This window comes from Engystomops pustulosus, chromosome 11 (assembly GCF_040894005.1).
Source record: "Engystomops pustulosus chromosome 11, aEngPut4.maternal, whole genome shotgun sequence".
Classification (NCBI taxonomy): Eukaryota; Metazoa; Chordata; class Amphibia; order Anura; family Leptodactylidae; genus Engystomops; species Engystomops pustulosus.
This window is the reverse complement of record NC_092421.1, coordinates 6,531,879-6,548,908: the sequence shown is the minus strand read 5'-3', so window position 1 is coordinate 6,548,908 and position 17,030 is coordinate 6,531,879. Positions and strand designations below refer to the sequence as shown.

At 45.0% G+C, this 17,030-nt stretch overlaps 1 protein-coding gene across 2 annotated transcripts in view; it reads left to right on the top strand.

The window, feature by feature from the left end:
* The window catches only part of ADK (adenosine kinase), a 134,116-nt gene that overhangs the window by 54,592 nt on the left and 62,494 nt on the right, over positions 1-17,030 (top strand). For both annotated transcript variants that reach the window (XM_072131237.1, XM_072131236.1), the window contains exon 4: positions 13,024-13,102. In XM_072131237.1, the coding sequence (XP_071987338.1) occupies positions 13,024-13,102 (79 nt within the window). The remainder of the gene's footprint in view (positions 1-13,023; positions 13,103-17,030) is intronic.

The following is a 17,030-nucleotide window of genomic DNA, read 5'->3' as shown; positions in this document are numbered from 1 at the left end:
TGCTCCAGTATAAGCAAAAAATGTGCTGAAAACCCTTAGTCGGCTTATACTTAGGTCCATGAAATAAAAAAAACTTCTACTCGCCTTACCGACAGCCCCCGAGGTCTTCTTCGGTCTTCTGAAGCTCCAGCTCTGTCTATGGGCTAGCTACTATCTACCGGGTGTAGGTTGTGACCAATGCATCTCCCACCCTCGGGAATTGCATTTCCACTCTTTGATTAAGCGGCAGCTCGAGCAAGAATCCTTGTGTCTGTAGTGTGCGCTGAGCACGATCTTACACTGAACACTGCATAAGTAGTACTTGTTTAGATTAGTGTGTACACGTCTTGTACGCTGGAATATACGGTATATGACTGTTTTAATCTTTTTTTAATTCCAATATTTATGGATGGGGAAAAAAAATCCAAAAAAAGTGTCGATTCAGACATTTGGGTGCAGTGTTCAGGGCCGGAAATAATAATTTAAAAAATATTTTTATAGAGCAGGCATTTTGGGAGCTGGCGGTACCTAACATTTTTTTTTTTACGGTTTTATTTTTATATGTGTTCTAGGGAAAGGGGGCAATTTAAGCCTTGTAATTTTTTTTTTTTTTTTACCCCTAGGGTGCTCTAACCCCTGAGTCTCATTACTCACTTTATACTGTGATTCTACTATCATATGGCAGCGCCCATCAGCAACACTTTTAGATGCTGTGGTATGGTTAACGGGTTAATTGCCGCAATCTGTTCCAGCACCGACCACAGCAGTTAGAGGCGGGTGTCTGCTGTACTACACAGATGACACCCACCGTGTATGGAGAGAGCTCGGTGCTAGGCACCCTGCAACAACACAAGGTCATAGTACACAAAGGCATTAAGGAAGAGCATTATTACCTGTGGTGTGATATTGGAGAGCTAATAAATAATATATATATATATATCATATATACTGGTGTATAAGCCGACCCAAGTATAAAACGAGGCCCCTAATTTTACCACACAAAACTATAGTTTTTTTTACTCGAGTATAAGCCGAATCGGGGTTTTCAGCACATTTTTTGTGCTAAAAAACTAGGCTTATATTCGAGTGTGTGTACATGCATTTAGGCATGTAGACATGGTCAAGACAATCTCCTGCAGTTCTCCCGAGCATCAGTATGGGGAAGAAAGGTGATTTGTGGCCTTTGAACGTGGCATGGTTGTTGGTGCCAGAAGGGCTGGTCTGAGTATTTCAGAAACTGCTGATCTACTGGGATTTTCACACACAACCATCTCTAGGGTTTACAGAGAATGGTCCGAAAAAGAAAAAACATCCAGTGAGTGGCAGTTCTGTGGGCGGAAATGCCTTGTTGATGCCAGAGGTCAGAGGAGAATGGGCAGACTGGTTCGAGCTGATAGAAAGGCAACAGTGACTCAAATCGCCACCCGTTACAACCAAGGTAGGCAGAAGAGCATCTCTGAACGCACAGTACGTCCAACTTTGAGGCAGATGGGCTACAGCAGCAGAAGACCACACCGGGTGCCACTCCTTTCAGCTAAGAACAGGAAACTGAGGCTACAACTTGCACAAGCTCATCGAAATCTGACAGTAGAAGATTGGAAAAACGTTGCCTGGTCTGATGAGTCTCGATTTCCGCTGCAACATTCGGATGGTAGGGTCAGAATTTGGCATCAACAACATGAAAGCATGGATCCATGTGCAACCGACAAATCTGCGGCAACTGTGTGATGCCATCATGTCAATATGGAGCAAAATCTCTGAGGAGCTTCCAGCACCTTGTTGTATCTATGCCACGAAGAATTGAGGCAGTTCTGAAAGCAAAAGGGGGTCCAACCCGTTACTAGCATGGTGGACCTAATAAAGTGGCCGGTGAGTGTAATATATATATATTATGCTTTTTCTTGTTTTGCTGCTCTAGAGTACCTTTTTTTTTTTTTTACTTCGGGAACCTTATTTCTACTATTGGATAGTTTTCCTTTCTGTATGTTGGCAGTGTCACAGTTTAGGTTTTACCTTTTTATAGGTAGATCCGTGGTGGTAGGTTCCCTTTAAGTAAACCTTTAGCTGATCTTCTGCAAGTCTGTCCTGTAAAATACAGGGAGCGTTACCTGCCTTATTTTTCCTATTAAGATTTTTTTCACCTTGTTACAGTCTTCTTAATAGACTTAGACCGTTCATTTCATACGCACGGTTTCTTTTTCTTTCTATGAAAGGTGACCCTGTTGTATTTCACCTATAAAATCCTGGAGACGGGACCAGTGCTGGAGGGAGGAGGGTATAAGTGGCGGCGGCTGTCGTGGGTTATTTTTAGTGCTTGGTATTTAAAGCTGGAACACTTCATTCTGCTGGTAATGAGTCATCTCCAGAAAATGGGCCTCTTGCTCTCAGAGTGGGTAACGCGACGGCTAATCATCCCTTGAACTCCACATGAGATGCTCCGTCAAGCGGCTAAAGCTTTGTGAATTAGAAGTGAGAGGGTGAGGTGTTACTACAGAGGCGATTACCGCTGCGCTGCCAACCTTGGCGCAGAGATGATTCTCCAGAACTCCCAATTGTAATAACCAGAATGATGATGATGGGGTTTGTGCCGGAGTATATGATGAAAATTAATTCTATCACCTTAGTATATCTACACAACTTTACTAGTCCTTGGTGACTATTGATATCTTGCATCCCACAAAGCAATTACCATTGTCCCGGGAAGCTAATATGATGGTTTATGGTTCTGTTTGCTAGAGTGCGGCAATGAGATGGTTAAAATAGTTTTTCATAGTATCGTTTTCATCGAGTGAATTTGGTCAGAAATCGGGAAAGGAGAATGAAGCTTCTCCTCTTCAGCATCTCTGAGATATGTTACTAAACATTATACTGTGGTTTATATAGTGCAAACATTTGCAAGCTACAAATGTCACAAATGAAAAAGGAAGTTGAGAAAGGCCGTCTATCTCCTTCAGCTCGCCTGGTCCTTTATTTCTGGAAATAAACATGTCTCCACTCTGTGGCTGCAATCGCACGCATTGCGTTTTGGGGCTTGTGTTTCGATCGCTTCCGCTTGTCCTATGAAATGCACGTGGTCGATAACAAGTGCCAAATGATACCAGGAGATGTGGAGGGGGCCATAGGTGGGCAACGACCCAGAAGCAGGACCATCACCTCCGACTTTGTGCAAGGAGGAACAAGAGGAGCCCTGCCAGAGCCCTGCAAAATGACCCCCGGAAGGCAACCAATGTGCATGTGTCCGCACAAACAGTTAGAATCCAACTCCATGAGGTTGGTATGAGGGCCCAGACTCCACTGTGCAGGACGCTTGGCACTTGACAGAAAACACCAGGATTGTTTAATTCGCCGCTGGCTCCCTGTTCTCTTTACAGATGAAAGTGAAAGCAGGTTCACACTGAGCACATGGGACAGAAGTGACCAGAGTCTGGAGACGCCGTGGATAGCAACCTGCTGCCTGCAACATCCTTCAGCATGACCGGTCTGGCCGTGGGTCAGTAATTGTGTGAGGGCTACACAGCCCTCCATGTACTCTCCAGGGGTAGCCTGACTGCTATTAGGTACCAAGATGAGATCATCAGACTCCTTGTGAGACCATGTGCGGGTGCGGGTGGCCCTGGGTTCCTCCTAGTGCAGGATAATGCTAGACCTCATGTGGCTGGAGTGTGTCAGCAGTTCCTGCAAGATGAAGGCATTAAAGCTATGGACTGGCTCGCTTGTTCGCCTGAACTGAATCCAATGAAGCACATTTGGGACATCATCTCACTCAATCCACTAATGTTACGTTGCACCACAGACTGTCCAGGAGTTGGTGGATGCTTTAAGTCCAGGTTTTGGAGGACATACCTCAGGAGACCATCCACAACCTCATCAGGAGCTTGCCGAGGCATCGTATGGAGGTTATACAGGCACGTGGAGGCCACAAACAGTACTGAACCTCATCAGGAGCATGCCGAGGCATCGTAGGGAGGTCATACAGGCACGTGGAGGCCACAAACAGTACTGAACCTCATCAGGAGCATGCCGAGGCATCGTAGGGAGGTCATACAGGCACGTGGAGGCCACAAACAGTACTGAACCTCATCAGGAGCATGCCGAGGCATCGTAGGGAGGTCATACAGGCACGTGGAGGCCACAAACAGTACTGAACCTCATCAGGAGCTTGTAGAGGCATCGTAGGGAGGTCATACAGGCACGTGGAGGCCACAAACAGTACTGAACCTCATCAGGAGCATGCCGAGGCATCGTAGGGAGGTCATACAGGCACGTGGAGGCCACAAACAGTACTGAACCTCATCAGGAGCTTGTAGAGGCATCGTAGGGAGGTCATACAGGCACGTGGAGGCCACAAACAGTACTGAACCTCATCAGGAGCATGCCGAGGCATCGTAGGGAGGTCATACAGGCACGTGGAGGCCACAAACAGTACTGAACCTCATCAGGAGCTTGTAGAGGCATCGTAGGGAGGTCATACAGGCACGTGGAGGCCACAAACAGTACTGAACCTCATCAGGAGCTTGCCGAGGCATCGTAGGGAGGTCATACAGGCACGTGGAGGCCACAAACAGTACTGAACCTCATCAGGAGCATGCCGAGGCATCGTAGGGAGGTCATACAGGCACATGGAGGCCACACACACAAGTGGTAGGCGAGGCTTGCGCCCTAAGTCATCGCCTTCCTCTTGCCGCGGGTTGTGTGCCCCTGACACTTACATGCTGCCCTGTGCTTCCTGAAACGGGACCCATTCTTCTTTTTCGCTTCCCAAAGGTTTTATTTTTGTCTAAAATGTCTCTTACAATTATGCAAAAGAAACCTCCGGGGCTCTTTTGTTACGTTGCAGCAGCTCCTTCTGGTTAGTCGTTAACTATTCACTCTGCCTCCTCCCTCCCCGAATGGTGACACGAATAATTAGCAGGCCTTCAGTGTTTTTGAGCTCCAATGAAAGCATCACTTGACAAATTTACTCAATTGGTGTGCGTGGATTTCCTCTGGTCAGCCCCATTGCTTTTATATGATGAACAACGTTTCAACATGTTTGCCATAAGTCATTAGTAGAAGAAACTTTGTAACATATCAAAGTGTCTGACCATCCTGGCCACATGCATCATCCTCCTTCAGACAGCGGCTCCAATATTTTCTGGTTATATTGGTGCATATTATGACATTTCTGATGCAATTCTTACTCCACCATAGGACACGTCTTTGGCTTTCCTCCAGGCTTGCAGTAGTAAGTACATTTCTCCAAGAGCTTGACAGCAATCTGAATAATTGTTCCGAATATCGGTCTGTTTCTCAGCGCCTTAGTAACTAGTTAGTGTAATGATAGCGCTGCTGAGGAATATGTTATTTTCAGGAAGTTTTATGCGTAACTGGAACAGCCAGTCTGATGAGGAAACAGAATGAAAGTTTAAAACCAGTTAAAAGTTAAAAAAAAAAAAGTAAAAAAAAAACAAAAAACAAAAAAGGTTTTCTTGAGTTATCTCTGAGGACCCCGGCGCTGTTATCCTGCATGTTCCAGATGTAAGATACCAAAGAATTATTACTACGACTTGTACGTATTACTGGAATTGACTGTTCCATTTCCTTGTCTTGGTGCATATTGTTTCAATATGTTTAAATACAAACACATGTTTTTGTCTTTTCGGGGAGTTGTGTGTTTTTTTTTTATTTATTTATTTTATTTTTTTTGTATTTCTTATACTCGAGTCAATGGGTTTTACCAGGTTTTTGTGGTTAAAATTTACGGGTCTCGGCTTATACTCGAGAATATACGGTAATTTACAATTTCAATTTATGAATTTTATTTTCTATACTGAAAATGTTTAAATGTCATTTGTAAATTCTGCATCCATTTTCTCCTGCCCCACTACATGATGCACTATTATTTTATTGATTTCCTGTTGATTTCCTTTCCCTAGTTTCCAGATTGTTGTGGTGGATCACATTTTTGGTAACTACTGATCGCCATTTAGATATGGACTACACTACAGGGATGTTCTTAAGAAGAATCCTCGGAATATGGCTCTAGCAATATTTTAGACTGGTTCTCTGATCCCATCACATTTATCGTGCACATGGAGCCAATTATTGACGGTTTTGTGCTTTTCATGTCTTCCTTATAGCTGATGTTGCTATTTCATTCTGAATCTTGCCTTTTCATATTTTTTTCTTTTGAGGAGGAAAATTTTGTTAAATGACATCTCCTACCAGGATCAAGGATTGTAAACCAAGCACACTGGCATATAGTGTGTATAGGATCTGCTTTTCTTTAAGCTTTTTATATCCTGGTTTTTACGAAAAAAGTTTTTAAAATTATGTGTCCCCAAGCTCTGTCAACACCTATGGAGCCCTAGGTTCATTTGCATAATTCTAAAAAGCCTTTCTTCTTAAAAACAGGGCATAAGAAGCTTAAAGAAGAGCAGATCTTGCCAGAGGGGGCACAGGCCAACAGGTCTGTGTGCTTGGTTTACAATCCTTCATCCTGGTGATTACCGTATATACTCGAGTATAAGCCGATCCGAGTATAAGCCGAGACCCCTAATTTCAACACAAAAAACTGGGAAAACCTATTGACTTGAGTATAAGCCGAGGGTGGGAAATGCATTGGTTACAGCCTCCCAGTATATAGTCTGCCATCCCCTGTAGCATACAGCCTGCCCAACCCCTGTAGTAGAAAAAAAAAATAACACTGTAATCATCTTTCCAACGTCCCCCATAGGTCCTCTTCTGTCTCAGACTGTCTCAGACAGAAGAGGACCTACGGGTCACGTCAGAAAGGTGAGTTTTGTCTTTATTTTTTTAGTTGACTCGAGTATAAGCCGAGTTAGGGTTTTTGAGCAGAAATTTTGTGCTGAAAAACTAGGCTTATACTCGAGTATATAAGGTAATTTCATTTTAACAAATATAAATGGGTGAATGGATATTAACATTTGATGCTCGTATCAGCATCTTATAAAAGTCTAATTCACATGACCTTTACTCCCTGTCAGAAGTATGCGGTGAGTCCCTAGGCAGGGGGCAGCTGCAGCCTGTGTCAGGCTCCTGCCTTCACACCCAGTTCCCTCCCCACTTCCTGTCATGTGCGTTGAACAGGCAGGAGAGGGAGGAGGATGTTGTGGAGTAGAGGAAGAATACATGAGGAGACACGGGCTGTAGTTGCCCTCTCCTGTGATTAAACTAAACTTTTATAAAGTACTGAAATGGTTCAGAATACAGACAAAGTCATCTTTAAAATCGGCAGAGCAGAGGCTATTGGAACCTGTCACCAGATAAAAATGACAATCCTGGTAAGTTATACCCTCTCCAATCCCCACTGATTACAGAACCCCCAGCTCTCCAGTTTTCTGTAGGGTTACTAAGGTTTTTAAACACAAAACATTTGCCAAAAAAACAGTTTTCATTAGAAGACCCAATTAAAAAATATACATAAAACCAATCCTTACTTTTATAATTCATTCCCAGAAAAAAGTGGTAAAACAATGGGGCACATTTACTTACCCGGTCCTGCGCGAACCCCATCAGAATGCCCATCTGCCGCAATTCATGAAGTTTGTGCGCCCGATATCCTGCATGTGTCACTTCCCCGGTCAGGTTCCCGGAGTTCACCTTCTTCCACCCAGTGCATGTAAGTGCTTGGCTTACGACACAAATTGAATCGTTAATTCTCGCACAAAGTCCGAATCTGTTGGTTCGTCCGACGGCCCATCCTCCCATTTGTGTCACATGAAAGCCGCTGCGATTGCGACACAAAATGATGGCGTGCGACACAAGCCCTGGTCCCACCCGGGAAAAGTTGGGAAACCTTAAGGAAATGCGGCCACAGGAGCCTTGGTAAATAAGCCCCATTATGTCTGTGTAAGGGATCTGTGTGCTGTGTGTCCAAAGAAGCTGTTGATAACACCTGGTTTTGGGTATCGACAAATAACAAACTGAAGCCTGGCAAATGATGTCCGTAGCTTGTAGTATCTATAGTAGGTGGACACGTGTTTGGGTTGCCTAACAATTCATCTGCAAATACCTACACGGATGCCCCCTGGTGGTGAGGCTTGTATTATTCACAGCACTTCTGCCTTGCAGCGCTGGAGTCCTTGGTTTGTGTCCCACCCGGATCAACATCTGCAAAGAGATTGTATGTTCTCTCCGTGTTTGTGTGGGTTTCCTCCGGGTCCTCTGGTTTCTTCCCACACTCCAAAAACATACTGGTAGGTTGATTAGATTGTGAGCCCCATGGGGTCAGGGACTAATATGTCATGCTTTGTGCGGCGTTGCGTGTGCGCTATATAAATAAAGAATTATTATTATTCCCATAGAATTGTAGCTGGAAACAGTCAGGAATAGGATTGGCTCTGAGCTGTCTACGGCCTCCATACAAATCCATTAATATTAAAAACCATTGAAATTTATGTCCGTTTGCCGTAATTTAATAATACAGAACAAGGACTGTAGTCTGAAATAAAGCGAATGTATCACCTGTAACTGATACATGATCATGTGCTACAAAACCTAAAAATAGCAGAGTGATAATTTTTAGTTTTTTTATCATGCATATATATTTTGTATGCAAATACAGTAAAGTTTGAGGCTAGCATACCGTGTGGCTGTAGTGATGGTACAGAAATCTTATTGTTGCTGTCTCCGCTCCCTTGCTGTACTGCGAAGACTTGAAAACACGAATACTAACAGATGCCGGAGGCTTGGTTGTCATGGAGAAAACAGCATGTTTTCTATACATCAAATAATAACACATTTCATGCAGCACATTCCACTCGTCTGCGCCGCCCGCTGATTTGTCATATGTTCGCCTTTTATTTATGTGCACCACCTTCAGTATAACATTAGCATCTCCGAAGATTCAAGAAAATTATTATCTGTATAAGCGGCTCACGCCAATATATGTGCAAGAGCAAAGCCACCGGAATAATCCCTGGATGCTTCTCTAAACCGGTGGGGAGATTGTATAACATCGCAACACAAAAAAACATTTATTTATTTAGATACATTGTTGTAGTTGGCAGAGTTGTTGAGGATAAAATAGAAGACTAAGAATATACAGGCGGACCCCTACTTTAAGACCAGAATTACAGAGATCAGTGATGGCGAACCTTTTGGAGACAAAGTGCCCAAACTACAACATTTATACGTCGCACGGTGCCAACAACATGACAATTTAAGTAGTAACTTATTTATCTCTGCTGTATCTCAGGTTTCAATTGTATTGGCGTCCTGAGTTCACCAATACAATAGAAAGATAATGGGGAAATTTGGATTGTAGTTTCCCTCCAGGGTGCCCTGAAGAGGAAGAATCGGGAGACCCAGAGCAAGAGCTCCAATGATAATCCATCTCTATCCGCACCTTCCCGCTCCTCCTGTAGTCCTGGCAGCCAAGGAGGTGTCGCTTTAAAATGGCGCTGAGTATGGCATGTGGTCTTGGACCACAGGAGGAAGCTTTGAGTCCTGTCTGGCAAACTCCCTGTTGGTGTGAAGGCCTGGGTGCCCACAGAAAGGGCTTTGAGTGCCACAGGTTCGCCACCACTGCCCTAGTTACAGACGGTCCCCTCTGACCTCTGGTGACCTCTCTGGATGTTACTATAGTCCCAGGCTGCAATGTTTAGGTGTATGATGTCTGTAATGAAGCTTTATGGATAATCCTTGGTCCAATTACAGAAAAACATTTGGAAACCCCAATTGTCACTGGGGCAAACTACAATTAATAAAATTTTACAGTTTTGACTTGCATACAAATTCAACTTAAGAACAAACCTATGGAACCTATCTTGTATGTGACTGCCTGTATAACACATCACCAATAGATACTTTTGAGTTACCTGTGGGTGATCTGGCGTTATGTTGGTTTTGTCAGGAAGAGTATAAATATATGCTTAATATATACTTACACTGCTCCAACAGTGTTATCAAAAGGACCGAAGACTCTGGTTTCAGTCATATATAGAAAATGCAACACAGATGTGAACACTCAATAGAGTTCGATGGGTTCTGCCAAGTGCTTCATATTTGGCTGGAAAAAAAATAAAAATAAAGGCTGCATGCGTTGCTTTTATTGTGTTTTTGGACTGAATCTATTCCGGATGGAACCTGCAGTTATCAACAGAAAGATCCTGCTTAACCAGACTTGGGCTTCATGCGCACAAGTGTCCTTTTTTTAAATTTTTTTACATGTGTTAGCTGTTGATTTAACCACTAACACATGTCTCCATATGTTTCTATGGCATTTCCATGGAAGCATTCGTGAGCCGAGTGCCGTGGCTGCAAATTAGAGGGAACCTACCACCACAATTCTACTTATAAAGGTAGAGCGGGAGAAGTAGGTGGATGTATGGGACGTGAGGATAGCCCTTTTTAGAGCCAATCCTCACGCCCCCGCTATAATTTAAAAACTTTAATACCCTAAATTTGCATAAGCGGCTACTGGGGCGTGGAGTAGCCGGAGCTGAGGCTACACGGTGCGGTTACTCAACGCCCCAGTATCCTCTTTTCTCCTCCTACTCTGACATCTTTGGTGCGCAGCTCCTTGTAGCTGCGTACCCTTGTCTGAGAAGCCGGAGTTCTGTGCATGCGCTGAACGCTTGCATCCCGGACGAGGGAGCGCAGCTACAAAGAGCTGTGCGCCGAAGATGTCAGGGTAGGAGGAGAAAAGAGGCTACTGGGGTGTGAAGTAGCCGTGACGTGTAGCCTCCTGTACTGCTACTCCGCGCCCCAGTAGCCTCTTATGCAAATTTAGGGTATTACAGTTTTTAAATTATAGCGGGGGTGTGAGGATTAGCTCTAAAAAGGGCTATCCTCCCATCCCATACATCCACCTACCACCCGTTCTACCTTTTATAATCGTGGTGGTAGGTTCTCTTTATGGAGTAGATCCTGTTCTTGGCTCGCCTGCCAATCACAGTGGCAAACATTGCTCCATGGTACCTTTGTTTGCAGCTCGTGAAAAGCGCACATTGTTATTTGGGTTGGCACCTGCACAATAAAGTGGAGGGTCTTTTGGAGCACACAAAACCGTAAAAACTGAGCTCAAAAGAATATAGTTTAAAATACAGTTTAGAATCATAACCCAAAAAGCTCTGCACAATGCTGCACCTCCCTATCTCTCTTCTCTCATCTCAGTCTATCACCCAACCCGTGCTCTTTGATCTGCCAGGATTTTAGCTTAATTTCTGCCTTAATTTGAACCTCTCATGCACAGCTACAGGACTTATCCCGAGCTTCACCAATTCTCTGGAATTACCTTCCCAAGACTATAAAACTAATACTCACCCTCCAAAGTTGCAAACCTGCTCTTAAAACCCATCTTTTTAGACAGATCTATCACATCGCTAACTGCATGAATTAACTTCCCCTTTAATAATCCATTCTATGTCCTCCTCCCAGCTGTTATCCGGCAATCACCAGCTATATACTGAGCTCCAGGCTTCTCTGCAGCTATTTTCACCATTGAAATGTATATAAGATGTTGACTGATGGCTGGTTCAAGCTTCAGAATTTCTATAAAATTATCTTATACTGTTATACTGTAAAGAATGGCTGGAGAATTATACTTGTCACCCCCTCATAGACTGTAAGCTCTTCTGTCTCCCCCTCATCCTCATAGACTGTAAGCTCTTGTGTCACCCCCTCATCCTCATAGACTGTAAGCTCTTGTGTCCCCCCCTCATCCTCATAGACTGTAAGCTCTTGTGTCCCCCTCATCCTCATAGACTGTAAGCTCTTGTGTCACCCCCTCATCCTCATAGGCTGTAAGCTCTTGTGTCACCCCCTCATCCTCATAGGCTGTAAGCTCTTCTGTCTCCCCCTCATCCTCATAGACTGTAAGCTCTTGTGTCACCCCCTCATCCTCATAGACTGTAAGCTCTTGTGTCACCCCCTCAGACTGTAAGCTCTTGTGTCCCCCCCTCATCCTCATAGACTGTAAGCTCTTGTGTCCCCCTCATCCTCATAGACTGTAAGCTCTTGTGTCACCCCCTCATCCTCATAGGCTGTAAGCTCTTGTCACCCCCTCATCCTCATAGGCTGTAAGCTCTTGTGTCACCCCCTGATCCTCATAGGCTGTAAGCTCTTGTGTCACCCCCTGATCCTCATAGACTGTAAGCTCTTGTGTCACCCCCTGATCCTCATAGACTGTAAGCTCTTGTGTCACCCCCTCAGACTGTAAGCTCTTGTGTCACCCCCTCATCCTCATAGACTGTAAGCTCTTGTGTCACCCCCTCATCCTCATAGACTGTAAGCTCTTGTGTCACCCCCTCATAGACGGTAAGCTCTTGTGTCACCCCCTCATAGACGGTAAGCTCTTGTGTCACCCCCTCATAGACGGTAAGCTCTTGGGATCAGGGCCCTCCCTCTATATAACTATGTGAACTCTGTAACGTAATACTATATTTGTATATGTCCCCTATGATTTGTAAAGTGCTATGGACTTTGTTGGCGCTATATAAATATTTTTTTTTCCAGCTTCCTGGTACACGGCATAAAATAAATAGTTGGGGATTTTTTAAGGTGGGCAGTAAACAATGGGAACACAAATTAAAACGTCTGCTAAGGGGTTAAATAAAATATCACTGTCCATGGACTTGATAGAATGTTATTGTCTTTATTCTGACCATACAGGATATGGATTGTGAAGCAGCACAGCGCTACATGGTGTAAAGTAACTGTAACTGAGAATCTGTCCATAACTGAGCGAGCTTCAGGCTTACATGTCCCTCGGGGACGGGATACATTATTGTTACAGTTTCCTGAGTAGTCAGTGTTCTGGGGGCAAGGAATCTCATCCTCCTCTACTTGGAGACCTTTGTCTCGGTGCCAGCCATGTTTTATGTGCAGGTTGAGCTTTTCTAGTCTCTTAATGAGCTCCTGCCCTTGGTTTTCTCAGCTCACACCTTGTAAAGAAACTAATGAGCGCCGTGGATTCTGCTGAGCCACATCCCAACCCCACACTGTTACATTTTGGCTTCTAAACTCTTCCTGTAGGAAACTGCCTTCTAAATGACCCATCTCTCTCTCTCTCTCTCTCTCACTCTTTCTATCATCTCGCAGGTTTGAAGAATTGGTGAAAAGGTTCAAGGTTGAATATCACGCCGGCGGCTCCACCCAGAACTCTGTTAAAGTGGCCCAGGTCAGTGCAAGGGTCGTCTCTGGCCCATACGGGAGATATAGATTTTTATATAAAGAGTCACATTGTAACATAGATCAGCAAATCCTACTCATGTGAAATAGTTTCAGTGGTGCTTTACGTTATGTAAATATTGATAGTTCATTTTATTTATTTTTATCCCTTAAAGGAAATCTACCACCAGGATGAAGGATTGTAAACCAAGCACACTGACATACTGGTGTGTACCCCCTCTGCCAGGATCTGTTCTTCACGTAGGTTTTCATCCCCTGGTTTTAACCAAAAAAGGCTTTCAAAATTATGCAAATGAGTCCTTGGAGCTCCAGGCTCCATAGGTGTTAATGGAGCCTGTAGCCCCTTAGGCTCATTTAAATAATTTTAAATCCTTTTTTTCTTTAAAACCAGGGCATAAAAAGCTTAAAGAAGAGCAGGTCCTGCCAGAGGATGCACACACCAGTATGTCAGTGTGCTTGGTTTACAATCTTTCATCCTGGTGGTAGATTTCCTTTAAAGGACATCTAAGATTCGTTTATCGTTAGAAGATCTACCATTAGTTTTGCTCTTATAAGAAGTTTCTGAGGACATATTTTATTATAACGCAATATGCTCTATAACTGTATATAGAGTTATGTTAAAGTTATGCAAATTACTCTGGGGTGCTCGGGCTACGTCACCTGAGCGGTTCTCCCATCCACCTGTCTTTTCGATTGTGTCACCCTGTGTGTCACCCTGTGTGTCACCCTGTGTGTCACCCCTTCATCCTCATGGACTGTAAGCTCTTGTGGACAGGGCCCTCATTTCTATTGTTTCTTCTAAATCTGTTATGTCTTATTTTATTTGTAAATTTATCCCATGATCTATACAGCGCCGCGGAATATGATGGCGCTATAGAAAGAAAAGTAGATGACAAAATGATATGTCAGCGTTCCTGCGGCGACTTATGATAAAGTCTCCACACATTAACCCCTTAAGGACCAGGCCCTTTTTCGTTTTTGTGTCTTTATTTTTCACTCCCCACCTTCAACTAATTCACTTCATATTAAGGGTATTAATATTCCATGCCATATACTGGGAAGCGGGGAAAAAAATTCTGAATGCAGTAAAATAATGAAAAAACGCATTTGCGCCATTTCTTATGGGCTTGGATTTTACGCCTTTCACTGTGCGCCCCAATTGACATATCTACTTCATTCAATGGGTCAGAACGCTCACTGAGATAATACTGGGGTTGGGCTGGCTGCCTAGCCATATACTGGGGTTGGGCTGGCTGCCTAGCCATATACTGGGGTTGGGCGGGCTGCCTAGCTATATACTGGGGTTGGGCTGGCTGGCTGCCTAGCCATATACTGGGGTTGGGCTGGCTGCCTAGCTATATACTGGGGTTGGGCTGGCTGCCTAGCTATATACTGGGGTTGGGCTGGCTGCCTAGCTATATACTGGGGTTGGGCTGGCTGGCTGCCTAGCTATATACTGGGGTTGGGCTGGCTGGCTGCCTAGCTATATACTGGGGTTGGGCTGGCTGGCTGCCTAGCTATATACTGGGGTTGGGCTGGCTGGCTGCCTAGCTATATACTGGGGTTGGGCTGGCTGGCTGCCTAGCTATATACTGGGGTTGGGCTGGCTGGCTGCCTAGCTATATACTGGGGTTGGGCTGGCTGGCTGCCTAGCTATATACTGGGGTTGGGCTGGCTGGCTGCCTAGCTATATACTGGGGTTGGGCTGGCTGGCTGCCTAGCTATATACTGGGGTTGGGCTGGCTGGCTGCCTAGCTATATACTGGGGTTGGGCTGGCTGGCTGCCTAGCTATATACTGGGGTTGGGCTGGCTGGCTGCCTAGCTATATACTGGGGTTGGGCTGGCTGGCTGCCTAGCTATATACTGGGGTTGGGCTGGCTGGCTGCCTAGCTATATACTGGGGTTGGGCTGGCTGGCTGCCTAGCTATATACTGGGGTTGGGCTGGCTGGCTGCCTAGCTATATACTGGGGTTGGGCTGGCTGGCTGCCTAGCTATATACTGGGGTTGGGCTGGCTGGCTGCCTAGCTATATACTGGGGTTGGGCTGGCTGGCTGCCTAGCTATATACTGGGGTTGGGCTGGCTGGCTGCCTAGCTATATACTGGGGTTGGGCTGGCTGGCTGCCTAGCTATATACTGGGGTTGGGCTGGCTGGCTGCCTAGCTATATACTGGGGTTGGGCTGGCTGGCTGCCTAGCTATATACTGGGGTTGGGCTGGCTGGCTGCCTAGCTATATACTGGGGTTGGGCTGGCTGGCTGCCTAGCTATATACTGGGGTTGGGCTGGCTGGCTGCCTAGCTATATACTGGGGTTGGGCTGGCTGGCTGCCTAGCTATATACTGGGGTTGGGCTGGCTGGCTGCCTAGCTATATACTGGGGTTGGGCTGGCTGGCTGCCTAGCTATATACTGGGGTTGGGCTGGCTGGCTGCCTAGCTATATACTGGGGTTGGGCTGGCTGGCTGCCTGGCTATATACTGGGGTTGGCCTGGCTGGCTGGCTAGCCATATACTGGGAGTGGATAACTTGTATCTGTGGTCCACTTGCAGTCAGGGGGGTGGGGTTGTGGTCACAGCAGTCAAGCAGCCACCGCCCCTCACGGCCACATATTTACATAACCACGCCTCCTTATTTCCTCCTGTGAATGTTCAGATGTCCTTAACAGATGTATTAATACATGATAATGATGACACAAGTCCCGGGTCTCTTTCCGCCTGTTTTGTGCAGTTTGTTTGGTGCCAGTATCTATGTAATATGATCGCTGTTCATAAATCAGCGCAGTCACCGCTCCGCTCCGTCTGGCAGCGCTGACTGTACGTTTCTGAAAGTCTGGAATTCCAATCCATTTATTTCATGTCTATCTTGTTACTTTCTTGCTGGAATTTCAGTTCCCATTCTCTAGTTGTGTCCATCCCACCCCCTCTTATTCCCCACACCCCACTTCATCACTCACACATCAGCTCTCCTAGAAAGCATTTGTACCTGGGAACCTTGCCATTCCGGCTACAGCGAGCCACGGCGGGGACTGTCTGCAGTCATGGGAAAAAGCCGTATAAATTTACAAAGATTTCCTTTTTAGACGTCTACGTTAGGGCGCAGTGCCAGCCCCTTTACCAGAATAGAGGTGCTGTTTGTTCTTGATCCCTGCTAGAAATGCTGAATGGTCTATTCCAGACTCTAAAAACATTGAAGTTCACATTTGTGAGGGATAATCTGGTAGTGCGCTCCCCAAAATTGTTATATCCCATTTTTTTTACCCAATAGTAGAAATGCATGTATGCCGGGATGACTTTGCCTTTTAAATGGCTATTCCCATAAAGACCAGATTCTTACATGTATTCAGGATATCAGAATAAAACCTTCTCTAATTCACTGCTAATAACAAATATAAAGCAAAAAATTCATTTATAATGTAAATGAGACCAAGGAGATGAACGTGAGCTTACGTAAATGTGTATCTGGCCTTATACCAAGTGTAATCCGAGGGAGCGATACCGAATGTGTTTGTGATTTTTACAGTTTATTATGTTTTATATCAGTTCTAAGGAAAGGGGGGGGGGGTGATTAGAATTTTGAATTTATTAATGTTTTACACTTTTCTTTTTTTTTTTTCTTCACTATTTCTTAGTGGGGTTCCTACCATATGCTGTAATACTACTGTATTGCCGTATATGGCGTTTTGGCATATGATTCGTTACAGTGAGCCACAGGCTCATTGTAACTAATCTGCAGAAACCATGCAGCCTCTGGTCTGACAAAGACCCGAGGCTGTTATGGCAACTGACTGCCCCCCCCCCGATGAAGTTTTTGGGGGAGCGACGATCTGAAGAAACATGGCAGCGCCCATGCCCGAACTTTAGCCTCAAGGAGTGTGATCAGTGGCTGCACCTTTGCTGTTAGTAAGGAGTGAAGAGTATC